The sequence below is a fragment of the Cydia pomonella genome, chromosome 13 (genome assembly GCF_033807575.1).
Source record: "Cydia pomonella isolate Wapato2018A chromosome 13, ilCydPomo1, whole genome shotgun sequence".
In the NCBI taxonomy this organism is placed as follows: domain Eukaryota; kingdom Metazoa; phylum Arthropoda; class Insecta; order Lepidoptera; family Tortricidae; genus Cydia; species Cydia pomonella.
The window spans coordinates 18,615,354-18,637,714 of record NC_084715.1 but is presented as its reverse complement, the minus strand read 5'-3'; the positions used below and the strand labels follow the sequence as shown (position 1 = coordinate 18,637,714).

The following is a 22,361-nucleotide window of genomic DNA, read 5'->3' as shown; positions in this document are numbered from 1 at the left end:
CTGTGACATAATCGGACAGACAGACGGACATGACGAATCTATAAGGGTTCCGTTTTTTGCCATTTGGCTACGGAACTGTGGAGTTCACACTTTCGGTGAAGGAAAACATATTGAGGAAACCGGACTAATCCCAATAAGAACTAGTTTACAGTACACGCCAATTCTTGGGATTAGTTGAAAGCGGGCCCCAGGCTCCCATGAGCCGTGGCAAAATGCCGGGACAACGCGAGGAAGAAGAAGCTAATCACGAAGAATTTCGTACATTAACCCGCCTGTTTCTATCTCTGTCCCACGCGCATAATTATACTGCTGTCCCGGTCGCACAGTGTCTTTGAACACCGGCATTATGGGCGGGACAGCAATACAGGTAAATACAGGCGTGCGATTAAGAGGTCATAAAAACCTCAGGCCACCTTCATATGTCAGCATTCCTTATCACCTACTGCTTCAGAGCCCGCTTTCCTACTTGTTAAGGTTCCGTAGTTAACTAGGAACCCTTATAGTTTCGCCATGTCCGTCCGTCTGTCTGTCCGCGGCTTTGTTCCGTGTTCGTTAGTACTAGAAAGCTGCAATTTGGCATGGATACATAAATCATGTATGGCAACATTAGCGACAGAACGGTAAAATAAAAAGTACAAAAAAAATTTAGCGTACCTCCCGTACAAAATGCTTTTTAGGGTTCCGTAGCCAAATGGCATAAAACGGAACCCTTATAGTTTCGCCATGTCCGTCTGTCTGTCTGTCTGTCTGTCTGTCTGTCTGTCTGTCTGTCTGTCTGTCTGTCTGTCCGAGGCTTTGCTCCGTGGTCGTTAGTGCTAGAAAGCTGAAATTTGGCATGGATATATAAATCAATAAAGCCGACAAAGTCGTACAATAAAATCTAAAAATTTAATTTTTTTTAGGGTACCTCCCCTACACGTAAAGTGGGGGTGAATTTTTTTTTTCGCTTTAACCCTAGAGTGTGGGGTATCGTTGGAAAGGTCTTTCAAAACTAATAGGGGCTTTCAAGAAACACTTTTTGATAAAGTGAATATATTCGGAGATAATCGCTCCGAAAGAAAAAATAAATGTGTCCCCCCCCCTCTAAATTTTGAACCATAGGTCCAAAAAATATGAAAAAAATCGTGGAAGTAGAGTTTAAGAAAGACATTAAATGAAAACTATAGCGGACATAATCAGTTTAGCTGTTTTTGAGTTATCGCAAAAAGTTTTCCCTTCATAGTAAAAAGACTTATTTTAATTAGGTACTGATTATGCAAATTTGCCTATTTGTTTAACTCAGGTGAAAGGTACCGTTTCATCCCTTGGTTAACAATTTACTATACTTTAAGCTCCAGTTTAGCTTATTGTGACGGAAGAGTAACTACGGAACCCTACACTGAGCGTGGCCCGACATGCTCTTGGCCGGTTTTTTATTATTATTTTTAGCTTTAACCCAATGGTGTGGGGTGTTGGATAGGTCTTGCAAAACGAATCTTTCCAACAACCATTTTTGATAAAGTAAATATTTTCGGAAATAATAGTTCTGGAAGAAAAATAAATATGTCGTCCCAGGGGGACCGCTAACTTTTGTAACACGGGTCCAAAAAATATAAAAAAAAAGTCTTAAAACAAGAGCTTAATAAATACTTTCATTGAATACTATTGAACATGGTCGGTCCAGCCGCTTTTGAGTTATTGGAAAAAGTATTTTCTTCTTAATTAAAAGAAGAACAAAGCGCTGCGAAGGTACTCCCTTATGCTTGTTATGTACATGATACAACCAATTACCTTATTCTGACAGAATTGTAACTACCCCGAGCTTGGCCCGACATGCTCTTAGCCGATTTTTTTTCTTTTACTTAAATAATAGAATACAAGAGATCACACTACACTGTACACCGCGTCTTGATCGGGAATTGGGAGCGTTTCACGTCACGATTCAAATTTATTTATCAACATTTTACATGATGGCGTTACGTTAAGTTTGTGAGTGCCCTCTTCTTGGAATTTTATCCGTTCAAGATACTATGTGTGGAAATACATAGTATTTGTGTTATCCTATTTCTGAGCTATATTTGAAAAGATTCTTTCGCTGTAACAAAGAAATAACAAACGAAACAAAATAAGTGCAAACTCCCTCGTGTGGAAAATTAGTTTTTCTCACGGTGGGTAGGTACTGTCGTAAGTTCAGTAACATGTTTATGTCTCCCAATTATTATCCTCGAGTACGTTCCCTGTGGCGTCGTATCGTAATTTAATTTTAGTCCAACCGAAGAAAGCGTCTGGAATACCGACCGTATTGGGTTGGATTATTTTGACTGGTAATGTTATTTGCTCGATCATTTATCGAATTTATATTTTGTACGTACGAGTATCAATGTTGCTGAATAATAAGAATCTAGGTAAATTTATTTTGGGATTCTCATGTTCTTATGGCGTGTTTTTTGTATATATTGACTGTGGTGCCCATCTGGTGGCTCTAAACCACATTATTTGATGGGTAACAAATATGAAAATATGTTAGCCCATACTATTAACTTAGGACTAGTTACTAGTTTTGCTAATTACTAGAAGTGCCAATAAATTAATAGTTCTACTAACTGTACATTTTGCGGCGTTGAGCGTAATCATGAAAAAGCTCTACTACTATCACGCACTAACCTATAGGCAACATCGGGTGTTGTCTGGTATCAATAAAATACCTTAAGCAAAAAAAAAACATAATTATAGAGCTTTATAAGAACCAAGAGAGGAAATAGTACTATTCGATAGAGTTCACGGTGGTACTTATTTCCGCAGAACGATTCGATTCAATTTCAGGAAACTAAATCGTCGTTCAGCACCCACAAACGGGGTAAAAGGCAGAAAATACGGTTTAGAGATTCTCTCTGAGCGTAAAGATTACGATATTTTTCTGTGAGAGATATTTTATTACTTATAATACATGACAACCAAAAGGGATAAAACCCTTTCTTGTGGCTGCTAACAAACTAAGACATTCTTATCCTTTTATTATAAAAACGATATTTTTTAATTTAGATGTTTATTGTTTTTTCATATTGTCGTAATGAAAATCCCGCTCCCGTAGTCGACACGGGGCTCCTATTTCTGGACAGTTTGCCCTTCGGGCAGCTGAAGCAACCTAACGAATGAGACCTGGTTTAATGAGACTACCGTCAAAACATTACACAGGAATTTTACGATCGGTTGGATTTTCCGAGTACAGATTGACATTAGACCGACCGACTTATAGGCAAAGCTAAGTATGACTGACAAATTGGGTACTTCTAGATTTGACTAAAATAGTTCTAGGTAATTTATTTCGGGGTTTGCCCAAAGGCTTTGGTCAAACTTAGGAATTAAGAAAAACCAGTCATTCCAGGAAGAGACTGCATACTGTCCTTTGAGTATGTGACATATACACTAAACCTCCTCTCCCTTCTTCCAGCCTAGTCCGCCCATCGAAATACGTATACAAGGGCAAGAAGCGTCGCGAGCTCCGACCGCCCTCCGACTCGGGCATATCAACAATCGCGACCGACACGCACCAGGTAAAGACGTACACGGCCGACAACGGGACGGCGCACCGCGTGGTCGGCGCGCACGCGCACTATAACAAGGTGAGAGCCAGACGCTTGCTGCTGTTGCTAGCGAGTAAGCTAGAGTAAGGCTTGGCCATATAGGCTGTGGATGCGTTCGCATCTCCCGCTTTCTCGTGTGTGCAGCCGGTGTGGACGAGCCTAAAATAATACACGAAAGCGCATTCCTTTTTCATAGAACACTAGTTTGAGAAATTACAAACACGGAAGTGGTGTTCACGCCATATTGGAGCGCGCTGTCGTGTATAAACTACAGATATGCCGACAGGAAGTTTACAAAATTCCAACTTTTCACGTGGGATACTCTCAGAAATTCCACAACATTGGCTATAGGAATTATTTCACAATAGAATTCTATCTATAGAAATTTTACAGATTTTTTTTAAAAAAATAGCAAGATTTTAAACACATTCTGCATGCATATCTCTAGAATTAACATATAGGTCTTTATACATATACATATATATACTCCGTAATACCTGCATACTTTGACAAATAGGTTTAAATAATGGTCTTTTAAATCTTTGACTGTGTTTTATCACTTAGGTACATCACTTACAAAAACACGGAGTTTATTTTTAAGGTAATGGTGCTATGTTCACACCATTGTGTTGTCTTATATATCAGACTGCGGCGGTTTAAAGGTTAATCTTTAGCTTGCTTGGGATTTGCACTGATGTTGCGGGGACACACTCATAAAGTTTTAACAACGGGTAAATCTATTTACCACACAGAAATTACCTCGCCAGGCCGGATTTAAAAAAAATTGATTGAATAGTAGAAGGTTGCAGTTAAAAAAAACCCGGACAAGTGCGAGTCGGACTCGCCCACCGAGGGTTCCGTACTTTTTAGTATTTGTTGTTATAGCGGCAACAGAAATACATCATCTGTGAAAATTTCAACTGGATGGCATAAATTTGCATGAAAAAAACTCACAAAATGTCATGAGATAAAAAAAAGAATATGACGAACTTTTGAGTATTAGGTTAAGAAATTTATGTACAATTTTGTGGGTTTTTTTTATGCAAATATATGTAAAATTTTGTGGGATTACTAGGGAATCATTTGTTCAAGAGTGAAATCGGCTTTCATGAAAAATCTACAATATACTGCTTAACTAAATAAATAAGGTTTTATTTCTTTCTTTAATCTATCCCTCATTTTCAATTCATTTTCCTATATAACTTAATATTGGTTAAACATTGCATGGATTATAAATATTCCATAGGATAGCTATCCTTTACTATACTTACAATGAATACTCTAGAAACTTTCTAAATATATTAATTTAACGTTATTTTTGTTAAGTATTGCATGGATTCTATTTCATTTGGATCGTTACTAATACTAATCAAACTACATACAAAATCTAAATACTAAGCTTCATCTATCATCTTAGCACCATTTCATATTAGGCCATTAAGGTTCTCATCGTGGTATTTGTCTAGCCCGCTCAACCGCTCATATGCCATGATAGATAACATACCATATAAAATGAAAAGTAAGATGACTTCATACAAAAATCTTCATACAACAATGTAAAAAGATTTTAAGTCAATTTGTAGATACTGCTTTTATTAATAATGAAATAAAATAAAGGAAAACGTGTATTTAGTAATTCATAGTGAAGGTTACGAAATCTTCAGATATTATATTGGTGTGAGGCTCTTTGTACCATCGCCCACACTGTTATACTATCCAGTATTGACTATCCATCGGTGGACTTTATTACAAAAGGCATTAGGTCCACCGGTGGACAGTTAAGAGTGTTGCTATTTGTACATTATATTGTAAAGTCAACCAATTTGATTCCTAAGCCACTATAGAACCATGCCATAATGACTTCTACGACAGTGCTTATTGAGTGATGCGTGTCAAGTATCTACGTACTTACGTACGTACGTACGTACTGTAGTAAAAGCGACAGGGTTCTATAGTGGCCTAGGATTTTAATTGGTTGACTGTACATATTCAAAATTCTATCTCATCAATATTCAAAAACAAAAGGTTCCATTAGGAACTTTTAATAGCGTAAATAAAAAATACCATATTAAATGATATAATTCCACACATACAAAAAGATGTATCTCATTAGCGAAATGACTGAGTCACGTGGTTTGGTTTGTTTACATTCTTGTAATGTGCTATTTTTTTTTTAATTCAGAAACAAATCATTGCTTCTGAAATTTTGGAACATTTCCATTCTTTGTTTCATTGTACAAAGTTCATCTACTTTTCCTTTTATTACATCCTAGAGCTATATAGACTGTTTAGTTATCATGCTTTTAGAGCAAACTATAACATACCTTCAATTCACCACACAGTGTCGACTATTGCACTTTCACATTTACGTTTTTCGTGAATTGAAGACATGGGTATGTCTGGCTCTCTCTTTCTAACATTTCTTTAATGCTTCTGGGGACCAGGTGATTTGTTATATTTTATTCAATTTATATTTTAAGTTATGTTATATTAGTGTACCACATTTGTTGATTATTTAAATTTTTACCTATGATATTGTTATTAAATTGTAGTATCAATAGGCCATATTATTTTCATAGAGTCATTTACATATTTTGAGCAAACCTGAGTATAACAATTCTAAATATTTATTGATTTGTGTATTTAAGTAGGCACACTACTATATATAAATTGTAAAATGAAATACATGTCATATGATTATGAAAAAGTCTAAAAACCTATGGCCCTTCCATTCCGGATTCCAGCCTCAACCATTGGTGGACTTTTTCTTTATTATATTATATGACATCTGTTTCAGTTTATAACATGAGTATTATTATACAATTTATATGCAGACCTTAATACGAGAGTGTCGAGAGTCCATGAGAAATGACGTTATGCCCAGTAGGGAGTAAAGCAAGGCGTAGACTAGCAGAAACTTCCACGTAATTTACGTTACATTGCTGATTACTGGGTAAACTGTATTCAAAAGTTTGATCCTATACCGCAATGTAATGAAAATTGCGTGCAAGTTCTTGATAGTCTAAACCTCGCTTAAGACTTGTAACTTAAGAGAAAATCATGAATGAAAAGATTAAATGGTTGACTTCTACAAAACTAAACCATATCCGGAAACATTGAAAAATATACTTATGTATTTTTTATTTTATTTATTTATTTTATTTGGAGATCCAACAGCTGTGACATTAACATAGAAAAATATAGTAGATACAGGAAGCCAATTATAGGAACTCACAGGTAGTGAAATAATACTAAACTAAGATGACGCACTATTGCAACCACATATGTGAACAAAGCGAATACAAATGATACTTAATAAGGATAATGTGGGAGTTCAAAATACTAATTAACTTAGTAACATAATGAGGTCTAAGGTAAAAGTATAAATAGTAAATACGTAATTAATAGGTATTCAAGAAGGCGACAACACGCTCACCCAAAAGACTCAAAGTATTTTTTATGTACTTTTACTTATCTATGTGTTTTGACCGTTTTGCATTATTCATAATTTTTCGACACGTTTTTGTTCATTGGTGAGCTTTATTTTTTTTTATTTTTTTTTATTTTTTTTTTAATACTACGTCGGTGGCAAACAAGCATACGGCCTGCCTGATGGTAAGCAGTCTCCGTAGCCTATGCCGTAGCGTATTATTTACTAGTTGCTGATCATATTAAATATTAACTCGCAGATTTTTTGTCATTTTACTAAAATAGTAGACTTCATTTTCATATAATTCATATTTCAGGATAAAGTGTTACATATATTTTCATACCTGCTAATTTTTATTTTACTTTGATATAGACGAACAACATAGAGAAAATTGAATTGAATTGAAACTTGGTATTGCAAAATAAAATACAAATTACCAATTAAAACATTAGGCGTACTATGATGATCTCGTATATCGTTCCACAAAAGGCACACCTTCCTTTATTACTTAAAATAATTTTAGATTTTTTTAATTTATAAATAAGTCGTGATAGCCACGTAACTCCATCACTAAGTATGCAAGCCCTACCAGCTGTCCCCCGGGCGCGAGGAGCCCTCGTGCGAGATGGAAGGGCCGGGCGCGTCGCAGTCGGCGGACTGCGAGCCCACGCCGCCGCCGATGCAGCGCCGCGGCTCCGGCGCCAACCTGTTCCCGCCCGCCGACCACCACCTGCCGCCGCGACACCACTACCCGCGGCTCAGCCCGCTCTCTAGGAACACGAGGTGAGTGTGAGACGGACACGCCGACTGCGAGCCACGCCGCCGCCGATGCAGCGCCGCGGCTCCGGCGCCAACCTGTTCCCGCCCGCCGACCACCACCTGCCGCCGCGACACCACTACCCGCGGCTCAGCCCGCTCTCTAGGAACACGAGGTAATGAAAACATCTACTAGGCGATTGGTAAAGAAGTTGCTTGTTGAACTTTCTCAGTTTTGAGAATAAAACTAGTTTCTATGTATTGTTTCTTCCTGCTATGCACCTATCTTGGAGCACGAGGTAGATCAACTGTAGAAATACGAGTTACTCCATTACCAGCGGCTCAGCCTGCTCTCTAGGAACACGAGGTAATTGTGACACGAACACGCCGACTGGGAGCCACGCCGCCGCCGATGCAGCGGTGCGGCTCCGGCGCTAATCTGTTCCCTTCGGCCATCATCTGCCGCCGTGCCATCATAACCCGCTGCTCAGCGCGTTCTCGAGGAACACTAGGTGAGTGTGAGACGGATACGCCGGCTGCGAGTCACGCCGCCGCCGATGCAGCACCGCGGCACCGGCGCAAACTGTGGAACTAAGAGAAAACGAGTACACGACACATCCAAAGATGTATGTGATCGGCCGGGTTAGCATCGGAACAAGACAAGAACGCCGTCCCCTTATTTTGCAACAGCGGCGTAATCTTATACCTTTAAACGAGCAATTCTTCTATATATATATATGTATATATTTCCGAGATCTCGGAAACGGCTCTAACGATTTTGCTGAAATTTGGTATATGGGGGTTTTTGGGGTAGTCTTATGTTTGGGAAAACGCGTGTTTCCGAGTTTTCATGCGTTTTTCTTTCGACGCAAAATATGGTCGCTAATTTCGTGTTACCGGCCACTGTCCGTCTGGTCCAGCGAGTTAAGACGCGGACTGCTAAACGAGTGTTACGGGTTCGAATCTCGCCCGGTGATTAACTTTTTTTTTATATGTTCAAGTTTATATATAAGTAATTTTTTAATTTTTATTGTTTTAGACAAGTTTAATTTAGTAAAAAAATGTAGTTAAGATTATCACCTTATACACCACCATATTACAATAAATAGTTATAACCGAGCAAAGCTCGGTCGCCCAGGTACTGTATAGTTAAATGAGATCAATGAGAGTTTCTATATATGCAGGCTCCAGTTTCCAGTCCATTCCTCTTATTCATGCCTGGCTGTGTTAACTTATTTGTGATGACCATAACATTCTAAAACACATTTCAGCCACGGCAACACAACAACCGGCTACCGCGTAGTGATGGAACCCCTCCGCTACGACAGCGGCGCGAACGGCGCGCGGCCCTCGCCCACCATGCAACAGCGCATCAAGTCGCTCGGAGTGGCAACGCCGCTCGCCGTAAGCAGTCCTGTGCGGAGGTATGTGCAAGATAGAGCTGAAGTTTAAAGGTCTGGAGCCGCTCCGCTACGGCGACGCGAACGGCGCGTGGCTGACGCCCACTATGCTACTACGCATCAAGTCGCTCGGAGTGGCAACGCCGCTCGCCGTGAGCAGTCCCGTGCTAAGGTATGTGCAAGATAGAGCTCAAGTTTAAAGGTCCGCGTAGTGATGCAACCTCTCCGAACGACTGAGGCGCGACGGCGCCCGGCCTTCGCCCACCATGCAACGGCGCATCGAGTCGCTCGGAGTGGCAACGCCGCTCGCTGTGAGCAGTCCGTGAGAGGTACGTACAAGATATTTGAGCTGGAATTTAAAGGTTTAGATAGTTGAAATATGTTGAATATATTAAACTCTTTGCCAAACACTTCTGATAGTTGAACGTGTAGGTGGTGAAATACGATGTTGCATGAAATAAAGATTTCCTTTGGCCCGATTGGTCCTTAGGACCCAAGGATGGATGTAAGAAGTGGAGCCACCAAGATTTTTGATGTAAATTTGTAAAGGGGGGTGGGTAGTCTCAACTTTATATTATTTAAGTTACTAGGCCAAGTTTGGTATAGTTTTCGTATAAATCGAAAATGCCGAATTCATTTATGATATTGACACAATTCCAAAGTAAAAACATAAAATATGAAAAAAAAAAGCAATTATTAACCTTATTTAAATCTGAGATATAACTAAATTGTGTGCCGCACGTCGCTATGAAAGCGGAACTTATGTGGGAAAACTATTTTTAAGAGGGCACTTTAAAAAAAAAGGTCTATTTGGATAGGAGTTTCTTTAAATTTCAGCTCATATTTTTACGAAATTTTACATACTTAAATACTCATAATGTGCTTCCGTGACTATTATGGTGATCCAAATTATTACCGGTGCATTAAAATGAAAATTATCATACTGAAGATTTGTTAAACTAGGTATTTATTATGAGTTCCCATTATATCATGGCCTTTTCCCATAAACGTTAACCATAAAAAGACAAGTGAATAAAACTGAAAATCTTCTTTAAGTAATAGTAGCTGTCCCATCATTTTCACTAGATGGCGTTGTAATATAGTGAAGGGACTAATAACTTCCTAAGTCGCGCCAGGTTCATTTAACTGAGCATTCGTAAACCTTATTGCAAAGATATAAGGTCCACTAATGTTTAGTAAAATGATGATAATTCCGTGTATGGATTACCAGCCTTTACTTACTTGTCTTTGTATATATTGGACGAATGAAACAATAACACTAACGATGTTTATATAAAGTCGCGTTCCTCCATCCAGCGCCATCTATTGGACGGAAGTTGATTTATTTGGTCCAAAGCTCTAAGCGCCGAACAAAAGGGATGAAACTCATATCTGCTGCGTTAGTAACGCCATCTGGCGTGAAATTTGAAGGAACGCGATATAGTATAAAGTAAAGATAAATAACGAAGAATTTTGTACATTGACCTGTTCTCTTTTGCACGCGCGTAATTACATTGCTGTGCCATGATGCCGGCGGTTATAGACACTGCGAGCGGGACAGCAATATAATTATGCGTGTGCAATAGAGATAGGGTCAATGTTAGAAATTCTTGGTCCTTACTTTAGACGTTTTCGGTTTCGTTTGTTCGTCCCAAGTTTATACTAAAATGTCTTTGATACTAAATCCCCCAGTCCACTTTGAACTGCATCGCTTTGTTTTTCTTTTAAATGGAGTAGTGGTTATAATTTGCATGTACATTGGTTTGCATTCTCACATGTTTAGCGGTGAATAATTTTTGGGTACACTTTTTTATTAATGTGTCACTGGTGTACATTGCTTCCTTTATGTTTGAAGGTTTGACTCCATTTTAGCTATGTTTAGAAAATACGTGTCTGTTTCAGACAAAAGGAACATTTATTTGTTGTCAATAAGGAGCTGTTGGCATAGATATGCCTTTAGAAATCGATCCTTATTGACAGCTAAGGTTTCATATAATGCAAATAAGTTGATTAAAAGGCTGAATTTGAGCAAACCTTAATGTCATGTTACATTTAGAACTATATTATTAAATCTATTAATATATGTGTATAAAACAATGTATGTTAAATGAATATGAACTCTTATAAAATATATTTAAAAACTGAGCAAAACATGTAGAATGTATTTATGTTTAAATATAATAGAGATTATAATTTTATAACCTACCCTAGATGATATTCATGTATTTGCTACGCATTCTTGCTATAGTGCTTTCGATATTTTAATAAATTCCTTAGAAGATAATTGCTACATTACATCAAATAGTATTCAAAACAAGGCTTATAAAATTGAATTGACATAAGTGTGTTTTTTATTAGTTGGTTCTGGTTGATTCCTGAGTATTCTAGCGTCCTAATACTAGTACTAATTACGACCAATGAAATTTAAATCATTATTTAATATAATAGAGTTGCATTTGGTTTGTTCCGCTCGATTAAAAAAAGCAAATTCAACTCTATTGTCCTATAGCATTGGTTCAAATTTCACTGCATTTTTTTCTTGTATGGTAGGCCGTAAGAGGTAATCTATTAAAAACTCATGTTAAGCTCAGTTTTTAAAAATCAAATTTCCATTCTGACCCCGCTCTTCCTCAATAACTGTTGCCTCCCAACCTGCAACTGGCCCCCTATATGAACTATAATAGTTTGTTAACATTGCTTTCACTGTCGGTTCTAATAAAAGTACATTTTCTTCCTACGAGTTAAAGAAAAAGCAGCTTAATAACCCTTGATTTAAAGAACAATCTCGAACAGCACCGACTAAGGAAGCGATGTTGCAAACGTAATGAAATCTGTACGTTTACCGCTTACGCGCGGCAGGTGGACCTAACGCATATCGCCGACGTGTCGACGGTAACTCGTTCCTGTGTTTTGTGTGTTGATAACCTTTTAATATTTATGCTGACTGGCCATTAGTGGACCTTATTGTAATGGTGTAAGGTCCTTTTTGGTCAGTTAAGTGGTTTGTGTGAAGTTAGCCTTGATTCGTGGTACATACAAATGATGTTTTTTTTTGTTATAAACTGGCAATATCTGACTTGTTTACCGTCATGTTTGAAGTAAAGCCTTTGTAAATAAGTCTTAGCCGCCAGACGACAAAAATGACACGCAATTGACAACCTGGTCTTAATTTACGAAGGTTCAAGTTACACTATACACTTTTATTACTCGTATATAGTCGTTCGATTTGAAGTTGGCCCGAAGCGGCTAATTTTTTGTCTATTGTTAACGAAAACCGCGCGTGCCACTTCCTCCAAAAAATGGGTAGTATAATTCTAATTGGCACCTGAGCGCGGGCTAGTCCAACGCTCAAAAAACCAGTGTAGGTGTGCTCTCCGATAACGCGCCTTTGTTACGCATATCGAGGACACATTTTAGACTGATTCGGTAGCGTTCGACTCGCCGGCACTCGGTAACCGTATAGGGACCATACAAGAAATCGCAAATTATTTTTCCATTTGTTCATTTTGAATCTTATTTCAATTACCATAGGAGTTGTAATTAAATAACCGGTTAAAGTGACCGGGCCCTTTTTTCCATTGGGGGCCAGCTACAAATCTAACGACTATACCTATCAAACAATGTCACACGATTGTTGTAAATTGGTCCCAAATATTGTTAATGGATACGTTTATAGAAAAATATAGCCAGTTTATATTAGTAAAAACATTAGTTGTACTCTCGTGAAACAAGGCCCAGATGGAATTCTGATAAGGGACTCAATTTTTTAAGGGCCTCCGCTAGCGTGGGCACGGTGCACGGAGCGGGCGCGCGCACGCGGGTCCTTTTGTAGGTAACATTTGTCGGACGTCCGCGCCAATTACCGGTGCTCATACTATTTTACGCTCAACCTGCTCCGTGTAAGCACATGATGTTATACTTATAACGTAATACTCGTATAACAACCAGTGCGGGACCACCATTATACGTATCAGAATTCCTTCTGAATTGTAAATATATATTCGCGACTGCACCTCTTATATTGGGTTTTTGCTAATCAATATAGCTTTAAAAACCTATCTGACAGGTTAGTAATTAGTTAAAAAATTGAATTGGCTATAATTATAGGTACATATGTATTTATCATAAATTGGCTATAAAAATAAAAACTCGATACAGGGAATCCAATGCTTTTTGTGCCTTTTGTATATTGCTCTTGATCCCTTTTGTATATTACATGTGGTCGTAGTACAAACAACATTGCTTTCTTATTTTGTTTTGTTTTTTTATTATAGCATGTTGTTTGACGAGTGAGTGCAATTTTTTTAAACTAATTTTTATTTCTATTAGGAACTTTTTGAGTTCTGTCGTTTTTGCTTACATTTTGACATGCTATTTATTTGATTTCTAAGCTTTTAAGAGGGCCCATTCATTATCAGTTCGCCGGACGATATTGGCCTATCAGGTTTTGCGAATGACTGCATCCCGATATCCTCCGGTGAACTGGTAATCAGTGGGCCCCTTAGGTCTTAGTAATTTTAGGCAGAACTTAAAATGTACCTTAAGTATACTAAAAGTAAAATTTCGTTTTTATTTGCAAGCTGTTGTGACAAAATGGACCGCAGGCGTGTGACGCACTATACTATGGCTGATAACGGCTACCATCTCTTGTCGATGGTCGAATTATGATAGACCACATGAATCTATGGTAATGGGTATTCAGTGTTTGTCATTTTTATTGTCCTAAAGTTATGTCTTTCATGTTTTTCATCCATTTTTTAAGCTCAATATTTCTATGCAAGTTTTTTAAAGCACATTGCTATTCACGATCTATCTTTTCATTTCATTTATAATGAATCAATTTTGTAATTGTACAGATATGCTTGTGTTCAGCTCGATTTGTACATATTACGAACATTTCAGCCATTTTATGGTCGTTGCACTGCCGTTCGCGGGTCGTGCTTTTCTGATGAAACTATTCTCAGACTAGACTAGAAACTATTCTTAGGGGATACAATAATTCAAGATTCGCTTATATAGTTTTCTATTTAGATAATTTGATTTGAATCTGTCATTGCGACTTAGGAGGCTAAGATGATGATCATTGATCATTTTAGTTTTGTGTGAAAATTCTAAGAAATTACTAATTCATATAATTATTACGAGAAATTTATCTTTTTATCATAAGCAATTCACGTCCAAAATGTTTTGTTTATTTTCAGTCACGGATCTAAATGTATTGCCATTATTTAGGTATTAAACCGAATTACTATAATTATAATAATTATTTCTTTTGTTGGTACACTCAAACTTATATACACACAACTTATTTAATGAAGTTCCGCTAGAGAGACACGAAAACCATCTTATCAAGGCATGGTTATTTTTATGAATGCGAGTAACACCTCGATCAGATCAGATCGAGGACGCTCTACGCTGAAGCCGACCACCATACATTGAACGTCACGCCTATCGTGCACGGCGCGGCATCGTGAACCTTGTCGCAATGCACGAAGGATGATATTTGGCTGTAGTCAGTTGACGTCATTGGCGGTCAAAAGGGTTAGAGCAAAAGCAGTCAGTAAACGAGAGTGAACTCTCGGATCGTACGTGGTCTTAAAGTATGAATTAGTAAGTGGATGTTTCATCAGGATAGCCGACGCGTAGCTTGCAGTAGAGTAGTGTATGATAGTGTATAATTGTACATTGAGGCATGTGGCGTTGGCATGCTCCCCGCAGTTGCGGCCGCCGCCGACGGACCGGTTCGACTGTTCAGATATTTGTGATGCGGTTTGCGTGTACGTTTATATGAGGAAGGGCCTTAGTTTATCTTGCGATGTCGGAGATACACTATAGTTGTAAGATATACTAATGCCTTTTAGATAATGATATATAGTTTGACTTGAAACTGTTTTTTTTAAGGTGTTTACACATAGGAGTTGCAACAAGTTTCTGGGTTTTTATTTTATTTCTGTGTATTAAACAATTTAGAGTGAATAAAATAGTGACGACTACTTTAATGTTTTGTCATAAACTATTTTGTTTACAAGTAGTTGGACAATGACAATCTGTTTGCAAGTGGTTCAAACGCCGGCTAAAAATATTTCTTATATTATAATATTTCAAGACAATCACATAACAATATTGCAACTCCATATTGGAAACACTAGTCAAACCGAAGCTGTATAAATTCTGAACTCGGGCGGGGTCCGGCGGCGGGGCGGGTCGCGCGCTCGCACGTGCAAACGCTTCGTCCCGCAGCTCCCTTTTCCTCTGTCCGTAGGCCGTACGATAACGATAGCGCGGGCTCCGACGAGCTCGCGCGATTAAACCCCTGACGCTGCGGCGCACAGGTCCAACCCGGGCACGCCCACCGCGCCGCGCCGCCCCGACTTCATCGGCGTCGGGCGCGCCGCCTCGCCGCAGCGCCGCTTCCTGTCCGAGGGCGAGCTGCTGCGCGAGGCGCCGGCGCCGCCGCCGCACCCGCACCGCCCCACGGCCGACGACATCCGCGAGCTGGCCGCGTCGCCGCAGCGCGGCAACTACCTGTGGGCCGAGCGGCCCGCGCACGCGCCCCGCGGCGGCGTGCCCGTGTTCCCGCCCGCGCCCTCGCCGCTGCCCCGCCGCCGGCCCGCGGGCGCCCCGGCCGCCCCGGCCGCCCCGGCCGCCCGCCCGCTCTCCTTCGTGCGCGCGCTCGAGGTGCAGGACCAGCTCGAGGCGCGCGCGCCGCCGCCCGACCCGCCCGACCGCGCCTCCGTCTACGACTGCAACTACGAGATATCCGTTTGAGACGCCCGAACTTTTAAAGAGACGTTATGTGTTCAACGTTCCGATGTTACCTTAGCGCGTGGCGATGCGACTCGGTTTTACGTTCTCGGCCCCCGCGGTATCGGACGTTCGGTCCGACTAGTGCTCCGGGAGCGGCCCGCACGGTCGCATGTGATTCCAAAGAACGTGTTTGTTATTTTTTGTTTAATGTTGTAACGCACAATGATCACCGATATTGACCATGGAAAACCTAGAAAACCTACGTGTAAATTTAGATATTCGAATTTGAAACTATTGGAGAATATCAGGCCGCCGGTCAGCATTTTGTGTCCTCATGCCATAGAGTAGGTCCGCGGTGAGGAGTGATTGTAACGTTACTATATAGTCAATAGCGATTAAATGTAAGACTCGGGTTATTGCTCGTAAGGTGTAATTAGAGTTTTATATGTATGTATATTTGTGAGCGATTTGTATTGTTGAATTATATTTAACTTTGTTGACAGAGCATGTACATAGTCCCCCCCAGTGTTGTGATTCCGAGATGACAATTATAGAACTATATAGAAATTGTATCGACAATTTGTGTGTCTCAATTATTCTGTATAAAATATATTTATAAAAAATAAGATTTCTTTGAGCTGTTGTATGTTTTTCCTTTAGGTTTAATGTACGACAAGGAGACACGTGGTTACGGAATTGACTGATTTGATACTGCTTCAATTTTATTAGTTTTGAAAACTCTGTACAGACTTGATCTGTTACTTCTGTTGCTCAGCGACTACATAATTTGACACAAATTACAAAACTCAGTATTGATGTAGCACTTACACGTAACACTAGGAATCCACAATCACATAGCACTGACACATTAGACACGTAAAGAAGTAAAAGATTGACTCTGGTAATGTATGTGCCAAATATTCCGTAGACACATAGCTTAGCGCGCAATCTGTTACTGGAAACTTCATTTTTCGTAGAATATTTGTGGCAGTTATGATCGTGATCTTAACCATATCGCCTAGTTTAAAGTACTACTTATACACTGGATTAACAACACATTGATATATTAATATCCTTCCTTACTGTATAAAAAATCCTGGTCACGGCACCAAATTGTACGGCGCTCCGCTGTACATAGCGGAGCACTATACAAATGGATAGCGCTGTCTCCCTTACACATCAAAGCGGTATTCGGGTCCACATCAGTGCGATAACCGCGTAAACGAACATTTATAGAGTTTGTAGTCTGTTATCTGCCACAGGTAGATTAATTATCGCATATAAATTCTCATTTACTTTTTGGTTAGATGACTTATTAGGTCAATCAAAGCAGCGCCGGAGTATCCCACAATTAAACTGAATTCATATTTCATAGCCAACATCGCTTTACACCTTTTTATTTTGATTGACGGAGCTTATATGAATATATAAGTGAACATGGCATGCTATTGTAAAGCAACAGATATTGACTATTTTATGCGATGTCGTTAAAAATAAATTTTAACTATCGACTAAGGTGTATATCGTTTGATACTGAAAATCTGAATATTACAACTGTTTTACAGGACTGTATTAAGATGGCATCTATCAGAATATCTCATTGTGTTTATTATAAATGTACTTATGTGTATTTGTTCGATACAACTCGCTCTGAGGACTAAACATAAGTAAAAAGGTCACACTCAGAGTTTAACACCGTACACCCTTTAACCAACTATGAAAGGTGTTATACGTGTTTTCTAAGAGAGGATAAAATGTTCTCAATGATCTCGATTTTCTAATTTTTCGTCCTTATAACGCAATACTTAGATTTTTATTATAGAGAATTCATATACAGACATATTTTCTTCTTACGATATGTATCTTAATTACACGTGCGCTATAGCTAGGTAAATTGTATATCTACACGTAAATGTAATCAAAATGTCACATCAGTGGCCGAGATTATTGTTTGTGTACATAATATCATATATTTATATAATGACATTCTAAAAATTCAAGCAGACTCAAACAGGCTGATACTCAAAAAAAGAACTGCTACAATTCTTTAGGAAACTATTATATAGTTCAGCTTGAGTTGAGACTGCTTTGTATGTGGTTATTTTAAAGGAAAGGTGACCTTAAGGCTTGAGATACTAACATCTCTTCTATTTGTATTATCTCAACTTGGTAATAAGAATTGGCGCGTTAGGGTCATTTTTGCGTATCCACGTATTGTACAGAAACCGTATGTCTTATAATTTATTAAGATTAAGTATGTAAATATCCTGCAATGTAAAACAGTACTAAGAATAATTTTGTATAGAATGTGTAATAGCATTTGTGAATAACTATGTTTGATCGTAATCACTGTTTCTTCCTTATTTATTCGGTGCCAGTAACCTGTTTTTTTCCTGAACATATCAGATGTGTTAAGGTCGCTGCATACTCAACGTGATTTCAAGACAAATCACGTTTCCTATGCTGCCTTAAGTATGTAGCGTAGCGTGTGTAAATTATTGCCAAACAGTGCTTAGATCGTGAACGGCCTACACTTGAAAAAGTATCATTAATTTCATATTAACTGACATTGTATTATAGAGACAACATTCCGATTTTCATTTATTTATATCACATCCACTGATAGGTTTTTCTTCATCCATTTCGTGAATTAAGAAACTCGTCGGAGTAAACTCATATTGAGTGTTTTTTATTATTATTATCACCAATTGTCTATAGTGTCCAAGAAAAAGGGGGAGTGCTAATTATCAACCTTCCTTTTAGACTGAAAAAAGAGTACCTTTTTTATGAGAACGTCGTTTTCCAAGAGTCAGAGATGGGATTGAGCCTTACACTGCCATATTATTTTGGCCTAACCCTTCTGCGGTTGACCAATGGATGAAGAAACCTATTTTGTGTTCATGTAGTTAGCAAAACATGCAGTTTTTCGAACCTACATAGGATTAATGTGTTGGTAAACTCTGATCACCACAGAGTCACTATGCTCTGCCCAGCGAATCGTGATTCATTACAGCGGCTTTTACGAAAAGTACTGACATGGATTCTTGTGTTGTTAGGTAAAATAAATTGATTATTAATATATTTAGGTCTAACTCATACCATGGGATATGATGTCAGGGCCATAGATTACTACATAGAATAACTAGTTTTTGTATATCTTCAGCTGCTTTGTATTTTGCGATTGGCTGGACGGATCTTACCGCATACATGTCAAATTCAAGAGCATCGAATACGAATGTTTTCATACAAAATTACATTTTTTTTCTCTGCTCATGAGTGACCGATTGTGGTGGTTGAAATCGAAAATGAAAAATAAATGAATTGGCTAGCGTTTTTGACGGTGCGTACTTAAATTATATTATTGAATTGTTTGAAACCGTACTGTATAATAGTTACAAATTAGTTATTACAAATGGGTTTTTAAAGATGTTTATGTCCAAGGGAATAAATAGTACCTCGAGCAAGTCCAAACGGTAGGTTAGTCAAATGCAGTTAGAGTGGTAAAGGATTACATGGTGATTTGTTTTTAAGAAGGTAAAGTATTAATTTACATTTTAGTTTGTTTAAACAGAGTTATTCAATGTTAACCGAATGTCTAATAGTGTTAGAAAGATGAGCCTTCGGGTGCCTAAATAATAAAAGTGGCTAATAATATAAAAATGTTTTAGCGGTTTTAACTAATCTCGTTTAAGTTCAGAACATCATGTCCAACTATTTTCGAGTCTTAGTACGAGATATTTAATTAAAAAGATATTACATCCTTTACGAGCCCATAGTTTTAGCAATAACTAGGTTGCGAAACCTTAGTAGTTAAAACGTATGTCGCCGTACAGTCAGCGTCAAATACTTCGTAGCAACCAAAGTAGCCAAATAGTTCGGTACACCATATATTTAGTATGGTGTACCGAACTATTTGGCCACTTTGACTGCTACGAAGTATTTGACGCTGACTGTACAACGCAATTGTTTAAGGTTCCGTACCCAAAGGGTAAAACGGGCCACTATTACTAAGACTCCGTTGTTCGTCCGTCCGTCGGTCACCAGGCTGTATCTCATGAACCGTGATAGCTAGACAGTTGAAATTTTCACATGTGATGTATTTCTGTTGCCGCAAATACTAAAAAGTACGGAATCCTCGGTGGGCGTGTCCGACTCGCACCTGTTCCGTTTTTTTTTCTCAGTTGTCAATACTGCCGCTACTTGACCTCACACAGTTTACAAATGTACAGAATCAAATAAAGACAATTAGATGTAGGTAACAATAGGCGGTCTTATCGCTTAAGAGCGATCTCTTCCGGACATGCAGACTTACATATATATAATCACGCCTATTTTCCGCAGAGGTAGGCAGAGACCACGGAGTTCCACTTACTACGATCCTGAGTATCCTGACATACCTCTTTCGCTTCCCTAACTGTCATAACATTCCTCATATACGTTCGCCAGTTTAGGGTGCTCTTGACCTGGCCTTTCTTCAGGACAACCTAGATAAGAGTTTTTTTTTGGCGTCCAGTGGCTTTTCCCAGAAAATCCAAATATATTCCAATTAATTCAGCTTTGATGATTGATTTAAAGAGAAAATCATATTTTCTGAAAGTGCAATCTAATTTGAACCTTAAATCTGAATTTTAAAGTTGAAACTCTATTGGCGCGTAAATCGTACTACACCTGGAAAAGGTTTAAGGCCAAACCACACAGCACACTTATGCAGCATGTTTGCGGATCTCTGCCTAAAAATCTGCTTGCGTAGCATACAGTCGCCATCAGATATATCGGAGCGCCCAATGTGCTCACAAATATCTGAACACGCCCCTATTTATTAAGGTGCTAGAGTGCGTGTTAAGATATTTTTGGGCACCTCGGCTGCTCTATATATCTGATAGCGACTGTACTATTACCAAATACGGACCTACAGACTATCTATGCTATTATGCAGTATGAGTCGCCCAACTTTCTTCAAACATTGCTTATATTTATGGGGAAATGATCTCTACCGAATAACTCTGTTTATATCAGACTAAATGTTTAGGTTATCTGACATTGTTTTTTTTTTCCCGAACTCGACGTGTTCTGAACACTGACAGCTGTGCTGCAACACATTTATTTAAGACTAATGTGTATTTAGAACCTCCTGAAGTCGTTGAAACCTAATATGTATGTGACAGTGTTTTATTTTTGTATTTTGATAAAATTTGTGTAAATAATTTTCTTATTTTATTGATATTAAACTCAATTTAATCATGTATTTGTTTCATTTCATTTGGGTAATCAGTGATAGTAACTGGGAATAGCCCGTTAAAAAAGGTGGTTACTTATTGGCTAAGTGCGATGTTGGTGGTGGAAATACAAGCAACGCCAACATCTTAACCCTTTACCAGGCTAAGGGATATATATTTCCCACATGCGGCTCTTTAAACATGAGTTCTATTTTCGTTTACGGAAGGTGGAGATAAGGAATGGAATCTCCATATACCAAAAAGTGTCATCAAAAAACCTTAAATAGGTGGCGCTACAATACCTAGAATACTTGAAAAGAAAATCAAATCATAGACAGCGCACTTCACTCCGTCAATAACGCCTAGGTTCTTAGCTACTCTAGCGCTACTCTGGAGAGATTTGGAACTATTATTTATAGCTGACCACTGGACACTTTCTGCCTATGGAGATTGCGTTCCTGGGTGCCGTTCAATTTTAATACAAACTTTTAGCATAATTTCATTTAACTACTATTGAAACTCATAATAAACATTATGTATAAAAATAAAAACATATAGTTGTTAGTCATACTAATTTAATGACAGAATGCTCTATCATCATAAAAACATTCTTCATAACAATCCTTAGGAATAATTTTACTTGTTATAACATACATTTCGTATAATAATTAAAATATAGTACTAAATTTTAACGAATGGTGACATAGTGTTCTATGATAAATATACTTGGTGTCAATCAAACTATTAAATTATACAACAATCTACCTATTCAACTTTAAAGCTGGTCGCCGTTAGGTACGACGACGAGCGAAGCGAGGAGGAGTGTTAGGTAGAACTGCGACCATATGGGGAGAACCATATGTCTTGGAAATTGTATTTTTGCTTGTTCATTTTCACTAGGCGTTTATATGAAGTTTATCTGAATCCTTTAGGAACCACAAAGGTTCCAACTCACACTGGCCGCTGCTTTGCGGTAAAATATATGTCGACAGACGTAAAGTACGGATGTAGGTAAGTTTGACGCTTAGAAAAATCGATTATGTTCCATGCAAATATAATGTTTTATGTTTTTTTATTAATTAGTAATTCAGTGTTGATAAACTTTCAGCAAACTCAATCAAATAAAGTTTATGAACGATTTCCCGTGGTTTGATTGTGAAACCACACCTTCAACATTATGCTGTTGGTTTTCATGAATAAAAAACGTTCTGAGTATAAAATAGTATACAGAGTGAACATTATACTGGTT

The 22,361-nt window shown here is 38.4% G+C and overlaps 1 protein-coding gene across 1 annotated transcript in view; it reads left to right on the top strand.

The window, feature by feature from the left end:
- The window catches only part of LOC133524488 (palmitoyltransferase ZDHHC8), a 55,859-nt gene extending 34,722 nt beyond the window's left edge, over positions 1–21,137 (top strand). Inside the window, exons 6-9 of the mRNA XM_061860545.1 lie at positions 3,431–3,602; positions 7,586–7,776; positions 9,021–9,173; positions 15,482–21,137. Coding sequence (XP_061716529.1) covers positions 3,431–3,602; positions 7,586–7,776; positions 9,021–9,173; positions 15,482–15,917 — 952 coding nt within the window. The 3' untranslated portion in view covers positions 15,918–21,137. The remainder of the gene's footprint in view (positions 1–3,430; positions 3,603–7,585; positions 7,777–9,020; positions 9,174–15,481) is intronic.
- Positions 21,138–22,361: the final 1,224 nt, after the last annotated feature.